This window comes from Lithobates pipiens, unplaced genomic scaffold (assembly GCF_037356315.1).
Source record: "Lithobates pipiens isolate NorthernLeopardFrog02 unplaced genomic scaffold, aLitPip1_a1.2 Scaffold_22, whole genome shotgun sequence".
Taxonomy (NCBI): Eukaryota; Metazoa; Chordata; class Amphibia; order Anura; family Ranidae; genus Lithobates; species Lithobates pipiens.
Genome location: NW_027507784.1, coordinates 302,909,351 through 302,928,721, shown reverse-complemented (window position 1 = coordinate 302,928,721; position 19,371 = coordinate 302,909,351). Strand labels below are relative to the sequence as shown.

Genomic DNA, 19,371 nt, shown 5'->3' with positions numbered 1-19,371 from the left:
CGATTGGCCAAGCATGCGGGGTCACAGTGCATGCTTGGCCAATCATGAGCCAGCAATGCACTGCGCCATCGCACACGAATTTGACGCGAACGGACTAAAATGTTCGGATTTCGCCGAACGGACGAACAGCCAATGTTCGAGTCGAACGTACGTTCGACTCGAACACGAAGCTCATCCCTAGTACTGAGCAAAGGCTGAGAATACTTATGTACATGGGATTTTTTTTTTAGTTTTTTTTTAAATTTGCAAAAATTTCAAACAAACTTCTGGTATTGTTTGTAGAATTTTCAGGAAAATAATGAATTTATTAAAGTGGTTGTAAACCCTTACAACACACTTTGACCTACAGGTATGCCTAGATTAAGGCTTACCTGTAGGTCCAAGAAATATCTCCTAAACCTACACGGTTTAGGAGATATTTGCCGAAAGACAGGCACCGCTGTCTACGGCGCATGTGCCGTAGACAGCGGTGTGCAGGCGCACTGATCGCTGCACCGTCAACGGCGAATGAGCATGCGCGGGAGTGACGTCTCATCGCGGCTTCGCTGACTGACAGCGGCGGAGCAGCGAGACCCACCGAGAAGATAGATGCGCCGGACTACAGGGGACAGCGGTGACATCGCTGGCTCCTGTGTCAGGTAAGTGACACATAATGCGATGCATAGTAGTCCATTATGCTTTACCTTTGCAGGGAATGAAAGAGGAAGTAAACCCATTAGGGTTTACTTCCTCTTTAATCCATTTTGGAATAAGGCTGTAACATAACAAAATGTGGAAAAAGTGAAGTGCTGTGAATACTTTCCGGATGCACTGTAAATATGGCCGGTTGGATTAAGTGGTTAACAGGTATCCAGTATGGGTGCATAATATGTTCCGTCCCTATTTCACCTATCAATTCAGTCACATATTTAGGCTATTTGATCACTTCATTTCTTTTCCTTTTTATATTTTTTCATACATCTGCGCTATGTAACAGGCACTTTATGTATCTTACTTTAATGGGCCATTGGATACTCTTTCTTGCACATGTTCCCATTCACCTATAATTCGAATTTCACTTGATTGAGCCCATACTCTTTCCTTACCAGTAAAGTTGCCACCATTTTTGGGAACCACTCGCTCTTTATAGGACTGCCTTCTTTATGGAGGTTTCATTATCACAATCTTTTTTCAATTTTTAGCACAGGCACTAACTTCTCCCTGCATTCCGTGTCACAGGGGATTTCTTTCTCAGTATTTGGCCTCACTCCTCTCCACAACTCCCGGGGGGAACCATGTGGAACATTGGGTGATTGTGTCCTACTGTTTTTATTAATTTCTATCTGAAAGATTCACAAATCCAATTACTATACCATTGAACATTTGTGGAAGTTCATAGCATGACTCCAATGATCTGCAAGTCAGATTTTCTTTTACCTTTCCCCCTTCTTTTCTTCTTTCCCCCTTCTCTTTTCTTTCCCTCTCCCTATTTTCCCTCCACCTCCTTCCCCTCCTCCCCCCCCCCTCTGATTTGTTCTTCTTTTTCCTTGGCAACCTTGTCTCTATTTTTAGATATCCATATGTACCTCTCCTGAGGAAGGAGTTTTTATCTTGCGAAACACGTAGAGCATTAAAACATAGCATCCATTCTATGGAAGTTCAAATTTGATGTATTCAATGATGGTGATCCATGTATAGATGCTTTTGATAACTATGTACTAAAGATTATTTTAAATGCATGCAATTAATTTTTTGTTTAATGTATTCATAAAATAATTTTTGTTTATTATTATTATTATTTTTTTTTTTTTTTATGGTTGTGCCTCAAAGTCCCACTGGCAATTTTTCGGTGTGTTCTTACATTTTGGGACTGAGACATGCCTATGCCCTATGCATGCCAGCTTATTCTGTGCATAATATGTGTCGTTTTATACCACGTCTCTGTATCTGGGAGTATGTATTTTAGATATAATTTCATATTGAGACAAATACAGGTTATATTTTTATGGCATATCTCTGAATCTGCTTAGAAAAGATATTCTACCACCTTTAAAAGTCCCCCGGTTCTGTGTTGTTTTTGTCAAATTATTATTATTTTTTTTTTTAGATATTGTGATGGGAAAACGCTTTTGCACCATAGCTTAGAATAGACCAGACAAGTCTCATAGTTAATTATAAACCTGTCATCCTTTTCAAGACATTTCCTTTGAATCCACACTGTGATTAACTTGCTTCTTAACCTGTAGCAACAGTTTTGTATTGAAATCTCTAGGTTAATAAAAGTGTCTAACTGCTGTTCAAATATGGCATAAGTCTACAGAGTGTCCTAGGGTACACAAGGTAACGCTTGCTGGTAGTGCATTTTAAAAGGGTGATAGTGAGTAGGTATGAAAACGTTACTGATTTGGTTTTGAAAGATGTAAGCTCTGGGCCTGAGGTCCTTATCCTGGCTTTCCTATCTGGAAAAGGCATGCAGTCCTTCATTGGCCTCTTGTCTTTCATGATCCATGACTATGGTAATAATAATGGTATCATTAGCAGTAATCAGCATGGATTCATGAAGAATCGTACTTGCCAAACCAATCTATTAAAGGGATTGTAAAGTGAATAAAAAAAAAAAAAAATAACAAACATGTTATACTTACCTCCACTGTGCAGCTCGTTTTGTACAGAGTGGCCCCAAACCTGCTCTTCTGGGGTCCCTCGGCGGCTGTCTCTGCTTCCTCCCGCAGGTGCTTCTCACATTCATGCGAGCTCCCTCGCATGGTGAGAAGCATCTGCGGGCGCGCTCCCGTGATACAGCCGGCGGCTATAGCCGCTCGCTGTATCACACGGCCCCGCCCCCTGGCGCTCCGCGTCAGTGGATGTGATTGACAGCAGCGCGAGCCAATGGCTGCGCTGCTTTCCATCCATCCACTCCAGCCAATCAGCGGCCAGGCTGAACGGTGGAAAGGACGTCGGGGAACGAGCGCGGGACTTTCGAGGTGTGAGGTAAGTAAAACGGGGGGGCTGGGGGCGCAGCACTGTCAGATGTTTTTTCACCTTAATGCATAGAATGCATTAAGGTGAAAAAACATTTACCTTTACAACCCCTTTAACTTTCTACGAGGAAGTGAGTTGCCATCTAGATAAAAGAAGGCCTGTAGACGTGATGTATCTGGATTTTGCAAAAGCATTTGACACAGTTCCCCATAAACATTTACTGTACAAAATAAGGTCCGTTGGCATGGACCATAGGGTGAGTACCTGGATTTAAAACTGGCTACAAGGGCGAGTTCAGAGGGTGGTGATAAATGGGGAGTACTCAGAATGGTCAGCGGTGGGTATTGGGGTCCCACAGTGTTCTGTGCTGGGACCAATCCTATTTAATTTGTTCATAAATGACCTAGAGGATGGGGTAAACAGTTCAATCTCTGTATTTGCGGACAATACTAAGCTAAGCAGGGCAATAACTTCTCTGCAGAATGTGGAAACCTTGCAAAAACATCTGTACAAATTAATGATGTGGGCAACTACATGGCAAATGAGGTTTAATGTAAAAAAAAATTAAATAATGCATTTGAGTGGAAAAAATATGAATTCAATTTATACACTAGGGGGAGAACATCTGGGGGAATCTAGCATGGAAATAGACCTGGGGGTCCTAGTAGTTGATAGGCTCAGCAGTGGCATGCAATGCCAAGCTATTGCTAACAAAGCAAAGAATGTTGGCTTTAAAAAAGGGATGAACTCCAGAGAGAAAGCAATACAAGACTCTGGTCCGGCCACACCTGGAGTATGCTCTCCAGTTCTGGGCACCAGTCCTCAGGAAGAATGTACTGGAAATGGAGCGAGTACAAAGAAGGGCAACAAAGCTAATAAAGGGTCTGGAGGACATTAGTTATGAAGAAAGCACTGAACTGAACTTATTCTCTCTGGAGAATAGACGCTTTTGAGGGTATATGATGTAAATTTACAAATAATGTACTGGTGACCCCACAATAGGCATAAAACTTTTTTGCAGAAGGGAGTCTTGTGGCCACTAATTAAAATTAGAAGAAAAGAGTTTGCATAAAGGGTTCTTTACTGTAAGAGTGGCAGGGATTTGGAATTCCCTTTCACGTGCGGTGGTCTGAGCGAGGGGGGGTCAATATTTTTTAAAAAAAACGTATTAGATAAGCACCTGAACGAGCGCAACATACAGGGATATATAATGTAATACAGACATATAATCACACACATAGGTTGAACTTGATGGACTTGTGTCTTTTTTCAACCTCACCTACTATGTAACTGTGACAATAATTACATATTGAAGCTAGGATCAGATTGAAGGCCCTAAAGGCAGCCACTTAAGAAGCAGTTTACACACTGATTTTTATTAGTTTCTGTGCAATACAGTGCATCCTGAAAGTATTCACAGCTAATCACTTTTTCCACATTTTGTTATGTTGCAGCCTTATTCCAAAATGATTAAATTCATTATTTTCCTCAAAATTCTACAAATAATACACCATAATGACAACATGAAAGAAGTTTGTTTGCTATCTTTGCAAATTTATTAAAAATACAAAACAAATTAAATCCCATGTACATAAGTATTCACGGACTTTGCTGAATACTTTGTTGAAGCACCTTTGGCACCAATTACAGCCTCAAGTGTTTTTGAGTATGATGCTACAAGTTTGGCACAGCTATTTTTGGGCAGTTTCTCCCAATCTTCTTTGCAGGATCTCTCAAGTTCCATCAGGTTGGATGGGGAGTGTCGGTGCACAGCCATTTTCAGATCTCTCCAGAGATGTTCATTCGGGTTCAAGTCTGAGCTCTGGCTGGGTCACTCAAGGACACTCGGAGTTGTCCTGTAGCCACTCCTTTGTTATTTTGGCTGTGTGCTTAGGATTGTCGTCCTGTTGGAAGATGAACCTTTGCCCCAGTCTGGGGTCCAGAGCGCTCTGGAGCAGGTTTTTAACAAGGGATGTCTTTGTACATTGCATTGATTTTTATTTTTATTTTTTTTATGAATTTGCAAAGATTTCAAACAAACTTCTTTCACGTTGTTATCATGGGGTATTGTTTGAAGAAAATAACGAATTTCATTCATTTTGGAATAAGGCTGTACCATTACAAAATGTGGAAAAAGTGAAGCACTGTGAATACTTTCAGGATGCACTGTATATTCAAAAAGATATGTGAATAACATTACAGTGGCTAATGTTTGTGGAGAACTGATATAAATGCATGGTATATCACGCCATAATTAACTATGCTTTTGGAATTACCAGCAGCCTCATTCGAAAGGATAGATCTGTTACATCATTCGCTGCCTTCCAGACGTCACCCACAGACATCTCCTGTTTCTTTCATCTGTTGCTTGAGTGTCGTCTTTCCACATGACAGTAAAGCAGCAGTGGTTTGACAGATCTCGCTGTGCCTCTGCAGCAAATCACTCCATTTCTAGAACTGCCTTGATTAGGTTTGTCTTGATATTATTACATTGTAGGAAATATTACACTGGTACTGTAGTATAGCAAATTGCTTTAAAAGTGTAAATGGCTTTTGGTGGTGTCATTCACAGACCTCTGTACGTTGTATATTTTTTTTTTTCATAATTGATTTCCCATCAAGAAAGCCACCACATAATTATGGTTGAATAATGAGCCTTGCACGATAGTGCCTTTTTGAGGCCGTTTTGCATAGAGTTTGTGCTGTGATGTTAAATAATAAACATATACCGTACCAATCAGCCATAACATTAAAACCACAGTAACATTAACCACCCACATCATACAGAGTAGGTCCCACTTTTGCGGCCAAAACAGCCCTGCCCCATCAAAGCATGTATTCTTCTAGACTTATGCAGGTATGCTGTGGTATCTGGCACCAAGCCCTCAGTAGTAGATCCTTTAAATCCTGGAAGTTGTGAGGTAGGGCCTCCATGGATCGGACTTGTTTTTCCGGCACATCCCACAGATGCTGAACTGGATTGAGATCTTGAGAATTTAGAGGCCAAGTCAACACCTCAAAGACATCCTCTTCCCTTGCTCCATGGTCCAGTTCTGATGCTCACATGCCCATTGTAGGTGCTGTTGGCATGTGGAGATGAGCCAGCATGGGCACCTTGAATGGTCTGCAGCTAAGGCCCCATATACAACAAACTGCAATGCTCTGTGTGTTCTGTCTATCGGTACCAGCAATTCAAAGAGATGTATGTTTTTTTTTTTTGTTTGTTTTTTTAGAACCATACTTGCCTAGGTAGATGCAGCATAGGAAGGATCCCCTGCATCTATCCCCCCGGCGTCTCTAACACTGAGCGATCAAACACAATCGCTCAGTTTTCACAGTTCCCCAAGCAGCAGCTCTATGCTCTGCCCCCCCCCCCACGCTCACTGGAGTGCTGGCCTGTGGAGGTGGTGTGAGCGGCTGGCTCAGGCTCTCAGTGGCTTACTTGGAGGCTGAGCCCGGTGCTGGTCCAGGCATGTGGACGGATCCCAACTCCATTGTCGTAATCTTGCCCAAGTTTGGGTGGGCTCTGTGACGTCAGCATACAGAGGACTTCAGCCCGCTGTCTGCTGAAAACAGGTTACAGGAGTGCAGAGCTGTACTCCTGTGATACATAGGAGAAGTACAGCCAAATGAGCTTTGGCTGTACTTCTCGTGTAACTTTTTCAGCAATGTGTGCTACAGTAGCGTCTCTTCTATTGGATTGAACAACACGGACCAACCTTTGCTCCCCATGTTCATCAATGAGCCTTGGCTGCTGATGACCCTGTTGCTCGCTCACCAGTGTTCCTTCCTTGGACCACTTTTGGTCAGTCATGACCACTGCAGACCAAGTACATGACCTAGTCATCTGGCCATTACAGTTTGGCCCTTGTAAAAGTTTCTCAAATCATACGTCTTTTTCTGCTTTCAGCACATCCAACTTTAGGGACAACATGGCACTTGCTGCCTAATATATCCCACCTACTTTCAGGTGCCATTGTAACAAGATAATCAATGTCATTCACTCTACCTATTAGTGGTTGTAATATTATGACTGATTGGTGTAGATTTAAAAGTAAAAGAAATGAACCCCTAAGTTCTAAACAACAATCTCTATCTTTGCAGGAAATGAGGACAGCTGCCATTGCACGTCCCTTAGAAATCAATGAGACCGAGAAGGTGCTGAGGATATCCATCAAAGAAGTCTTAGTAAGTAAATGTTACTATCTGATAAATCAGCCTGATGGTTTAGTGGTAAGGATGATATGTCATGCAACATGATGGTACTGGGTTTACTGCCCATCAGGGATACTGGTTGCCATATGTTTATGTTCTCATGGTTTAACCTCGGGTGCAATGTTTTTTTGTCACAGTCCAAAATATGGTAAGTTATTTGGCATATGACCAAATTGTCCTTAAAATGTGTATATACTGTGTTTGTCTGTATTATGTTGGTAATGACATTACTCTGTTAATCCCTTTAAATAGGCCTGTACTCATAGTGAAGTTTTGCTGTTTTATACTTTTAGAAATATGAAGCCTAACGGAATTTTCCGTTTAAATCGGCTACATACTTTCCAGGTGTATTGGAAAAAAAGTTGTGCAAAGACAGACTAGACAAGTTTGTGTCCTGCTACAATGTAACATTTATACATAACTAAAAAAAATAAAGGCAAAGGAGCTAATATAGTACAGCGCTAAAATGATAACCCATCCATTATGTGCAAGTGGCTTCAAGCAACAACAAATAATACATTCCTATGTGATCATAAACAAGCTGAACATCAGCCCAATTAAACCTTCTTCAATTGTGTCCTGTCAGACTCCCAGTAAGTCAGGTTTACTGTCTCACACCAGAGTTGACAGCCGGCTGATCTGTGTGCAGACACTCTTGGGTTATGGCACTGGATACTTCCGCTCACATTGTCGCTCTGTCCCCAACGCATTTTATTAAAGCAGAGTTCCAACTGTTTTCGTGTTTTCGATTAAAAGTCAGCGGCTACAAAAAATGTAGCTGTGCTTACAGGTAAATAGCATGAAAAACATTTTAACATAACTCTTCCTTAAGCCAAGGGCTGTGTATAACTTAGCACCGTTTCTTTGTATGAGGAACTTTTAACTCTTTCCTGGAGAACCTTTTTGAACAATTTTTTTTTTTTTTTTTAAGGTGTTTGTTTAAAAAAAGATAAGATACACAAAAGAAAAACAATACCGTACACGTAATGCACATATGTGAGATACAATCAATTCCCATTATTTTTATTCACACCATATGTGTGAGAAACCATAAGTTTCAGGGCATCAGACACCCAAAGATTCTCAAACATTTAAGAAATGGGCATTCCCAAGGGAAGAGATAGTTGTGGGCAGGAATATAGGGAATACGTTGTGCCGGGGGAAAAAAAAGAGATCCCTCAATCAACATTAACACATACACATGCGTCCCCCCATGTCAGTTCCTACTGTCCCAGAAACCCTCCACTCAGCAGAGAGTTCTGCACAAAACAGTACATGATAAATTAACTGCTGTCCATTGTGCACATATTCCTAATTCACAGTAATGGGGATAAACTTTTATTGAGTAAGCTGAGAGGATAGGACAAATCCCCCCCCCCCCCCCCCCCCAAAGGCCTCAGAGACATTCAACCATGGCTGCCATATTTTGGTAAATTTCTTAGGGCATGCCCTACTTTTATATATCAGCTTAAACTTGGGTATAACACAACACCATGAACATTACGAACGAATGCGTGAGCTGAGAGAGGGCCAGCATCTTTCCAATGCAATAAGATAGTTTTAGGAGCATCAAATAATAATATACATAACAGAATCCTACATGCGTTTGTGGAACAAAATCATTGCGAACACCGAGGAGTCCAACTTCCTAAATTTGAGGTATTGGCAGGTGAAGCTTGTGTGATTTCTGGATACGACAAGAGATCCTCAATGGGAGATTCCATGAGCTCAATGGTCAGTGACCCAAACTGTGCCCGAATGGAGATATTTAAAAAAGAACTTGTTTTCAATGCTGTAACTACATCTAAGCATATCCAAGGGCACAAAATTGTTATCCTCAACTATGTGAGAGAGGTGAGTAACACCGAAACCGACACCACCAGGGTGAGTCCGGGTGACCAAAGAGCTCAGGGAGATTAGGATTCCTCCACAGGGGGGTCTGTGGTTACATCCCCAGAGAGGACTGTGTCATCAACCCCCCGCCCTAAAACCTACATCAACAGGAGGGAACCGTGAGCCTCCAGATCTTTTTGACCTGTGTAGTTCATCCTTGAGAGAGGTGGAGAGACCAAAGAATGCTGACAACAGTGCAGTGGATGGAGTCAGAGGGTCAGAGTGCAACCAAGCATAAACATAGGTGAGTTAGGAAGCAGCAAAATAATTTCGTTGATTTGGGTATGCCAGCCCACCCAAGGCTTTAGCAACATGCAGTGAGGACTTGGCTATATGTGGTTCATTGCCATTCCAGAGAAAAGAAGATAAATTCTCTCTGTGCAAAGAATTTTTTTGAGAGAAAAACTGGGGCAGTTCTAAAGCAAACCTTTTTTGAACAAGGTTACTGAAAAAATATGAGCGGGAGTCTGATTGGCATCTTCTGAAGGAAAGAGAGTCGGATCTGATTTGCAAGTCATTGATCATTCTCTATTGATGTAGATCATATTAGTGGTGCTAAACAATATGCCATGTAATGATGCCAACAATATACTCCTACTCTGTCCACTTTTAGACAATCCCTGAAACCCTTTTCTTCAGAGAAGCCTATCCTACTCCCACCTAACAACTGTACTTTAATTTTCTCCTTCAGCCCATTCCCCACAGTTATTACCTTATCTCTGGAACCTCCCTCTTCGATTGTAAGCTCTAACGAGCCGGGCTCTCTGATTCCTCTGTATTGTAATTGTGCTGTCTGCCCTTATGTTGTAAACGCTGCATAAACAGATGGCACAATATAAATCCTAAATAATAATGAGGTAAAGAATGTACCAAAAATGGAAATGATAGAAAAAAATGGACTTTTAAAATAGAACTATAGGCAAAACTTTTTTCATTTTGGATAGGGTAAGGGAGAGTTATAACCCCTGGCAGATTTTTTTTTTTCATCATCTGTGTCCCAATGCAGAGATTTCTCTTCACTTCCTTTCCAAAAGCCAAACAGGAAGTGAGAATAAACCATTGCAAATTAGATGAATTCCCTGGGGGCACCCAGGTTACCAAGACTAGTGTCCCCATTAGAAGATTTCCCCTCTATTACTTCTCTGGGGATAACCCAGAAGGATATGGTTGTTATGATCAAATTCTTTTTATTCGTTTTTTTTACATTGACAACATTACAAACAGATAATACAGATAACATTCCATATAACAAAACAATACAACATTAAAATCCTGAAGAAAAAAATAAATAAACACTCCACCCCAATCCCACCCACCCAAAATCTTGGAGCCTAAAACATATAAACAAGGATAAAGATTCATGCTTGCTAGAAAAAAAAAGGGCTTTGTGTAACCAAAAAGCACAAGTATAAATGAGAAAACATATAAACATACAGGGTCACACACAGCCTTACGGATATGAAGCGATACATATGGTGCAGATTGAACATTTACCTATACATAGGGGACATAGACTCAATCCATTGTGACCATCTGGTCACAGATCCATCATAGGCTCAATAATAGCATGAAATGACAAGCTGCGGTTTTTAAAGCAAGCAAAGTCCTTTCTTGTATTAAGAGAGATATGGACTCCAAAGAGAGATATCAATTTGCTCCTGTACAAATCATTAGTAAGAACCCCTTCTGGAATATGCAGTTCAGTTTTGGACACCAGTTCTCAAAAAGGATATGGGGGAACTGGAGAAACTGCAGAGAAGGGCAACCAAACTGATAAGAGGCATGGAGGAGCTCAGCTAAGAGGAACGGTTAGTGGAACTGAATTTATTCTCTATTGAGAAGAGGAGATTAAAGGGGGATATGATCAATATGTAGAAACCCATAAGTGGTCCAAATTGTGAACTTAGTGTTGAGTTTTCACTTTAACCTCATCACAGAGGACAAGGGGGCACTCTATACGTCTGTAGGAAAAGAGATTTCATCTCGAAATACGGAAAGACTTCTTCACAGTAAGAGTAGTAAAAATGTGGAATAGACTCCCTCAAGAGGTGGTTCTGGCCAGCTCAGTAGATTGCTTTAAGAAGGCCCGGATGTGCATCCCGTATACACATGATATAACTGGATACTTCTATTTTATAGGTAAAGTTGATCCAGGGAATATCTGATCCCCTCTTAGGGTATCAGGAAGGATTTTTTTTCCCTGCTGGAGAAAATTGAATCATGCTTTGCTGGGTTTTTTGCTTTCCTCTGGATCAACTGTGGGTATAGGATTGTATAGATAGGATTGTATGATTTTTGTTTTTTTCCCTTTTTATTGGTTGAACTTGAAATCCCACACTTTAATCCCCCGTCCACCAAATGATATGGACCAATGCACAAATCAAGGTCCATAAAGACATAGAGGAGCGATTTTGGGGTGGAGGAACATGACTGGCCTGCACAGAGTCTCTGACCTCAACCCGATAGAACACCTTTGGGATGAACTAGAGCGGAGACTGTGAGCCAGGACTTCTCGTCCACATCAGTGACTGACTCCACAAATGCACTTCTGGGAGAATGGTAAAACATTCCCATAGACACACTCCTAAATCTTGTGAACAGCCTTCCCAGAAGAGTTGAAGCTGGTATAGCTGCAAAGGTTGGGCCAACGCAATATTGAACCCTACAGACTAAGACTGGGATGGCATTAAAATTCATGTGCATGTAAAGGAAGGTGTCACAATACTTTTGACAATATAGTGTAGCAATAAAAACTGACAGGTGTTCTACTCACACTCCACTCTCTCCAAAACAAAAACAAGTCACCCAGGGCCCCTTTGTCAGACTTTGAAACTTTGCTGTATGTGTACCATGTGATCATGTGAATAAAGCTTTGGGCCATTTTGAGGAATCTTTGGTGTGCTGATGACATTTCTTATCGTACAGCACGGGACACAGAGCCATAGTAGTTACTTTGTGGGTTATAGGCCACCTCCAGGTGATGTACCCTAAGACAGGAAGTCTACTCCCTATATAACCCCTCCGACTACTGGGAGTACCTCAGTTTTTCCGCCAGTGTCTTAGGTGTTGGTCACGAGTAAAGATGTGCTGTTCGGAGCTCCAACTGGAAAATTCCTTTGCTGGGGCAAGCGCTGCAACCGGATCCATTCAAGGTGTCTTTTCTAGGCCTAATTGAATGGTACCCGGGCATCGTGTCTGAAGAAACAAGGTTTTGCCTGTAACGTTTCTCTTTTTAGAGAGCTGGACCCTGGGATCCAGAGCTTTGGTTTTTTTCAGCCATAAAGTTTTACTGGTGGGGTGCTTTACAGGTCCAGGAGTGTGGGCTCCCTGAGGGTCCCTGGTTCCTGAAGGTTTGGTAACAGAGCCCACGGTGAGGATTGCATCTGTCGGTTTTACCACAGAGAACCCTGCGGCGGGAAAGGTAAGTGGAGACTTCTAAGAAATTATAAAAAAAAAAAAAAGAGAAAAATTTTCTTAAGGAATGTCTCCTTTAAAAAAGTAAATGTTGTCATGCCTAAGAGTCACCACTAGGGGCTATATAGAGCACGAACCTTGCCATGCTTTCCACAGAGACCAAACTGTTCGGCAGAAACAGCAGGCTTCCCTCCGGCGAGCAGCTCAGATCTCCAGTAAGATTGGGGGGGGGTTCTTCACTGAATCACCCCCCACCTGGTCCAAGCTTCCCCTCTTCTTAGGCAGGGGGAAGCCATAAAAAAAAAAGACCAGCGATGCCGCTCCATTTGTTTCACCGCCCTTGCACGGCGGCCGGTCTCGGGTCTCCTCCTCACCATTTCTCTCCCCACGCAAGAGCTAATCCTGTCTGATCGGCGGCCCACCTTTGTGCGGGAAAACCCTCTGTCTAAAAAGAGGGGGACGGTGATGTGATGGAAGGGGTGTGGCTTAGCGTGGCATTGGCGTCCTGCAACGTCCAGTTTTGGAGATTTTTTAAAAGCTGGCTGCATATGTTGGAGGGACAAAGATCAAAAAGGGGCATGTAAGAGGTTGGTGACACAGGTATTCCCTGCACATTTACTAAAAGCATCAGGTTGAGTGGTAAAAGCAGCGGCAGTGGCTGGACTTTTGCTCAAGCAGTGGATGCGATTTCTTCTGGTAGTACCTCTGCATTTGTGCATCGTGCTATAGTCAGAAAAGGGCCCAAAAAAGGGCTGAAAATGGCATCCTCCCCTGAGAGGGGGTGGCTGGTGAGAGTGAGCATTGGGGCCATGAAATGTTTGCAATTATTGTCAACACTGCAGTCCCTGTCTATTTTTACTAAAGAGGTTTTTTTCTCCAGCCATGAAATGTGTGAAAAAAAAAAAGTTAGTGGCTTTAATCCCATCCCAGTGTGGGACCTAATGCAACAGGTTCCCTTTCATTACCCAGGACCCCCAAACTGAGGAACTGGGGGCGGGAAAATATGAATTTCCCTCAGGGGACCGTGGGGAGGCTGATGACTCTTCTTCTGAGGGGTAAAATGTGGGGGGATCAGCTTCACAATCTGTAAGATTGATGGTGCAATTTTTTTACTGATGGTCCACACTTAACTGAGTGTTTGGGTTCGCTAAAGCCTCAAGCTGTGCATGCCTTTCCTGTCCATTCATGGCTGGGAAAGCTTTTTGTATCTGAGTGGGATCACTTTTTTCCCTCCTAAAACGTTTTTTCACACTTTATCCTATAGAAGACAAAATTCAGGTGGGGATACCAACAATTGACCTTGCTGTATCCTCTGAGAATAAAAGTTTGACTTGTCCACCAGACAATGCTCAAATGCTGAGGGATCCCATGGATAAAAAGTTGGAATTCCTATTAAAAACACTTTTCTCAGGTTGAGGTGTTTCAGCCTGCGCTGACAGTAATTGGTCAATCCTTGAGAGACCAGTTTAACCACTACAATACAGGGCACTTTCACCCCCTTCCTTCCCAGCCCAATTTTCAGCTTTCAGCGCTCTCGCGCTTTCAGTGACAATTGCGCGGTCATGCTACACTGTACCCAAATGAAATTGTTATCATTTTGTTCGCACAAATAGAGCTTTATTTTGGTGTTATTTATTCACGACTCCGTTTTTTTTTTTGCGATATAAGCGCAAAAATAGCGGAAATTTGGAAAAAAAACAATATTTTATTTTTTCTATTTGAAAAGAAATCCAATAAAATCAAATTTTGTCATAAATTTAAGCCAAAATGTATTCTGCTACATGTTTTTGGTAAAAAAAATTCCGTTAAGTGTATAATAATTGGTTTGTGTGATCACGGACATATGTACGCAAATGATCATGTACATATGTGTGCAGGTGATCACGTACATATGTGTGCAGATAATCATTGGGACATGTGATTTTAGTGGGACATATGTGGGGGACATGTTTTTATTATTAGGGACATGTGTTTTTATTATTTGGGGACATGTATGTTTTGGGGACATGTGTGTTTTGGGGACATATGTGGGGACTGTGTTTGTACTGTGTGGTGTGTTGTGTGTGTACACTACACTGATGATCAGTGAGTAAAAAGCTGTAAAAAGCAGCCCATACTCACTGATCATCAGCCGGCTGCAGCGTTCTGCTCTCCTCTCCTCAGCGGTGACTTCCGTGTGAGGAGAGGAGAGCCGATTGCCTAGCAACCGGCTGTTTGTTTACATCACATGACGGCCGTGATTGGACACGGCCGTCATGTGATCAGGAGGGCCAATCACAGAGCCCTCCTGCCGATCTGAGATGTGCCGTGTCCGGGTGACACGAGCACATCGGGATCGCGCCGCTGCGCGGGCGTGCACGCGCGCGATCCCGCTACTCCTGAATGACGTTCCTGAACGTCCTATCAGGAGTAGACGGCTCCCACCCGGCCGTATATATGCATTGGCCGGGTGGGAAGTGGTTAAAGAGGTGCTCAAGGTTATCTCAAGGTTATCCTGTTCAGCAGGCCCAGGATCTGGCAAGCTACTAGCAGCTTTATGTTTGAAATAGTCGCTATGAGAGATTCTATCCTTAAGACCTCACGCCCAGTTTTCTTTTTTGCTGTGAAACGGCTGTTTGGAAATGATTTGAGTAATACAGCCAAAGAATTTCTAATGGAAAAAGTACGCCTTTGCCATTTAAGAAAAAGAGTAAACGTATTTTATTTTAACAAGCTCCTTCTCCAGTGCCAGGGGCATCAGCCTTCAGGCAGTCACGAGGGCCTCCGCCATCAAGTCCAAGGGGTAATCCTCTGGGTCAACCATAGGGACAAAAGAAGTCTTGGGGGAGGAAACCTACAAAATACTAAAGCCTCCTTATGAGGCGCCCCCGCTCGCTCGAGTAGGGGGAATACTTCTCTTCAGTTCTCAAGGATCTGGCAGGAAGAGTGTCGAGACAGATGGGGGACTTCCTCAATAGCTCCAGGGTACAAACTAGAGTTCCAAGAGTTCCCGTCTCCTCATTTTCTCAGATCAAACGTTCCTAAGGATCCAGAGAAAAATAAATTTTTCTTTCAAGCATTGGATCATCTTTTGGCAAAAGGTGATCATGGTGGTCCCCATGAAAGAGCAGGGGTTGAGGTTTTGTTCAAACCTTTTTTCATGGTGCCACCACTGAATGGAGATGGAGATGTCAAACACATTCTGGATCTCAAAAATCTAAACCGATTCCTGAATATCCACTCTTTTTTCACATGGAGTCAATCCAATTAGTTGTCTCCATCCTACAAGGAGGAGAACCTCTGGCGTCAATCGACATCAAGGATGCATACCTCCATGTGCCTATTTCCCTGCTCACCAGCCATTTTCAGTTTGTAGCTCTGCTTTTCGGTCTAGCTACTGCACCTTGAGTGTTTACAAAGCTTCTGGCCCTCCTTTAGCCAGATTAAGGGCCCAAGGTATAACGATTATAGTTTACCTAGACGATCTGCTCTTGATAGACCAGTCGATAGCCCACTTAGACCAAAGTATGGTCATCACATTCAACTACCTGGAATAGCTAGGTTGGATTCTCAACCTAGAGAAATCTTCCTTAAAACCATGAAGAAGGCTAAAATACTTGGGTCTGATCATAGATACACCCAGAAAGGGGTATTCTTGCCCCAGGCAAAGATCAGTGCCATAAAGGAACTGATTCAGGTGGTCGAAGCAAGATGAATCCTTCTATGCAGCTTTGCATGAGGTTGTTGGGAAAGATGGTGGCTTCAATCGAGGCCATTCCTTATGCTCTGTTTCATTTGAGACTTCTGCAAACAGTATCCTATTGGCTTGGAACAAGAAGGTTCAAGCTCTAGCTTTCCCAATGTGTCTGACTCCAAAGGTGCGCCGGAGCCTCAGTTTATCATTAATAACCAAAAATCTGCAAAGGGGAAAATCCTTCCTACAGTTACCCAGGAAGTGGTAACAACATATGCCAACCTTTTTTGGGTTGGGGGGGAGCAGTCCTGAAAGAGGCAACTGTCCAAGAGAAGTGATCCAGATCAAAATTACCTTGCCCATTAACGTTCTAGAGATTCGGGCAGAGCTCTTGGTCCTGAGGGCCTGAACATTCAGTTTACGGAATTTTGTTGTCAGGATCCAATCCGACAATGCCACAGCAATGGCCTATATCAATCGCCAAGGGGGAACAGGAAGTTGTGCGGCAAAGAAATCGTCAACTTTGTGTCAAGATCAAAGGATCCGGTAGCATGAGGAACAGATGCCTCGCTGTTCCCGTAGAATCAGTTCTCACTGATTTATACATTCCCTCCTATTGTACCTGCGTCCTCGACTTTGCAGGATCAAGCAGGAAGGGAAGTCTGTGATTCTTGTGGCCCCCAGCGTGGCCCAGGGGATCTTGGTATGCAGAGATCTTAAGGATAGCGGTACGGGTCCAATGGACCATATCACCACATCCAGACCTTCTCTCACAAGGTCCAGTATTCCATCCTACCTTACAAATGCTAAATTTAACAGTTTGGCTATTGAGACCCACATTCTGAAGAAACGTGGGCTGTCAAGTTCAGTGGTATCTACCTTGGTTAATACAAGGAAGCCGGCCTCCAGAATCACATATAGAGTCTGGAAGGCATATGTCTCCTGGGATGAATCCAGGGTTTGGCACCCTAGGAGGTATGTCATAGGTAGAATCCTTGACTTTCTGCAGATGGGTTTAGAAATTAAGCTGGCCTTGAGTACTTTCAAAGGCCAGGTCTCGACCTTACCTGTATGGTTTCAAGAACCACTTGCTTTGCATTCTTTGGTTTGTAGTTTTTTTTTCAGGGGGTAACGCGGCTTAATCCCCCAGTTAAGTCACTCCTGAACTCTTGGGACTAGAATTTAGTTCTGTTGGTGTTACAAAAACAGCATGTTTGAGCCAATACGACATATTCCCTTGGTCCTTTTAACAAGGAAACTAGTTTTTCTGGTAGCCATATCTTCTGCAAGAAGGGTATCAGAGTTGGCTGCTCTTTCTTGTAAAGAGCCATATTTAATTATTCACAAGGATAAGGTTGTATTGCGTCCTCATCCTAATTTTCTACCAAAGGTAGTATCAGGTTTTGATTTAAACCAAGATATTGTTCTACCTTCATTTTTCCCAAAACCCTGTTCTGCGGAAGAAAAGTCACTACATTCTTTTGATGTGGTGAGAGCAGTAACCATATACTTGACGGCGACTGCTCGGATTTGAAAAATGGATGTTTGTGTTGCCTGAAGGTCCTAAGAGAGGACAGGCAACGTCGAAATCTACTCTAAATGGATTCGTCAAGTGATAGTTCAAGCTTATGGTTTAAAGAGGAGTTCCACCTTTTTATATTAAAGCACACTCCACCAGGGCTGTTAGTACTTCTTGGGCAGTACTTTACCAAGGCTCCATGGCTCAAATCTGCAAGGCCACAACTTGGTCTTCAGTCCATACATTTACCAGATTCTATCAAGTAGATGTAAAAGGTCATGAGGCTGTCGCCTTTGGGCCCAGTGTGCTGCAGGCAGCAGTATAAGTCCTCTGGTCTCGTGGTGCCCTACTTTTGTTGTGTCTCCCTCCCTTCAGTTGGCATTGCTATGGGACATCCCATATAGTAACTACTATGGCTCTGTGTCCCGTGATGTACGATAAGAAAATAGTATTTTTTATAACAGCTTACCCATAAAATCCTTTTCTTTTGAAGTACATCACGGGACACAGAGGTCCCTCCCATCCTTGTTTCTGGTATACACGTGTATTGCTTTGCTACAAAAATTGAGGTATTTCCAGTAGTGGGAGGGGTTATATAGGGAGTGGACTTCCTTTCTTAGGGTGTGCCAGTGTCCATCACCTGAAGGTGACCTATAACCCACATAGTAACTACTATGGCTCTGTGTCCCATGATGTACTTCAAAGAAAAGGATTTTACAGGTAAGCTGTTATAAAAATCCTATTTTCTTCACTCTGATCATCTATGTCAGGGATCTCCAAACTACAGCCCTCCAGCTGTTGCGAAACTATGCACCCTATGAAGCATTGTAAAACTCTGACATTCACTGACATGACTAGGTATGACGGGCATTGTAGTTCCTGAACAACTGAAGGGCCATTTGGAGACCCCTGATCTACATTACTACAGCCATTTTCAGGAACGTGTGCAACGGGAGTATTGTATTTGGAGTATGTGAAGGGGGGTGTCCTCTCTCCAATCAGCCATCACTAAGCTTTGCAGATTAACCTTAGCTCTCCACCCCCTTTTTTGGAAAGTTTAGACAGCTTTATAAATTCTGGACTTTGGATGTAGAGAAGACTGCAGATAAACAAGTACGACTTATATAGGACAGACACTTTACTAGGTATATATAAGGGTTTACATCCACTTTAATTCAGAAATTTGTAAACTAAACAGTTTGTATCCCAATTGATGTTGCACAAGTTTTTGTTAGGAAATATTATTATTATTATACAGGATAAATCTAGCGCCGACAGTTTACGCAGCGCTTTGCAACATTAAGGCAGACAGTACAATTACAATACAATTTAATACAGGGGGGAATCAGAGGGCCTGCTCGTTAGAGCTTACAATCTAGGAGGGAGGGGTATATATGGCCATATAGGTAAGGTATGATGGTCAGATGCCTGCAAACCTTTGCTCCTACAGTGTATATCTTAGTAAGCAGCAGTTCTAAACCACCTCCCTCTCACAAATGAATCTGTTCCTACTCCCTTGTTATCTAGCACCACTCCTGTGTTTCCCCCCAAAATAAGCCCGGGTCTTGTATATATTTTGGCAACAAAAGACATAGTAGGGCTTATTTTTGGGGTAGGTCTTATACACTGTGCTGTCTCTCTCCCTCCCTGCCTGTCAGAAATCCCCTGTGTAAAAGTGCTTGTAGAATAGTGTAAT

The 19,371-nt window shown here is 42.6% G+C and overlaps 1 protein-coding gene across 3 annotated transcripts in view; it reads left to right on the top strand.

Annotated features, from left to right (window-relative positions):
• Positions 1 to 19,371, top strand: part of CLUAP1 (clusterin associated protein 1) — a 228,223-nt gene that overhangs the window by 112,225 nt on the left and 96,627 nt on the right. For all 3 annotated transcript variants that reach the window (XM_077449275.1, XM_077449276.1, XM_077449273.1), the window contains exon 6: positions 7,066 to 7,149. In XM_077449275.1, the coding sequence (XP_077305401.1) occupies positions 7,066 to 7,149 (84 nt within the window). The remainder of the gene's footprint in view (positions 1 to 7,065; positions 7,150 to 19,371) is intronic.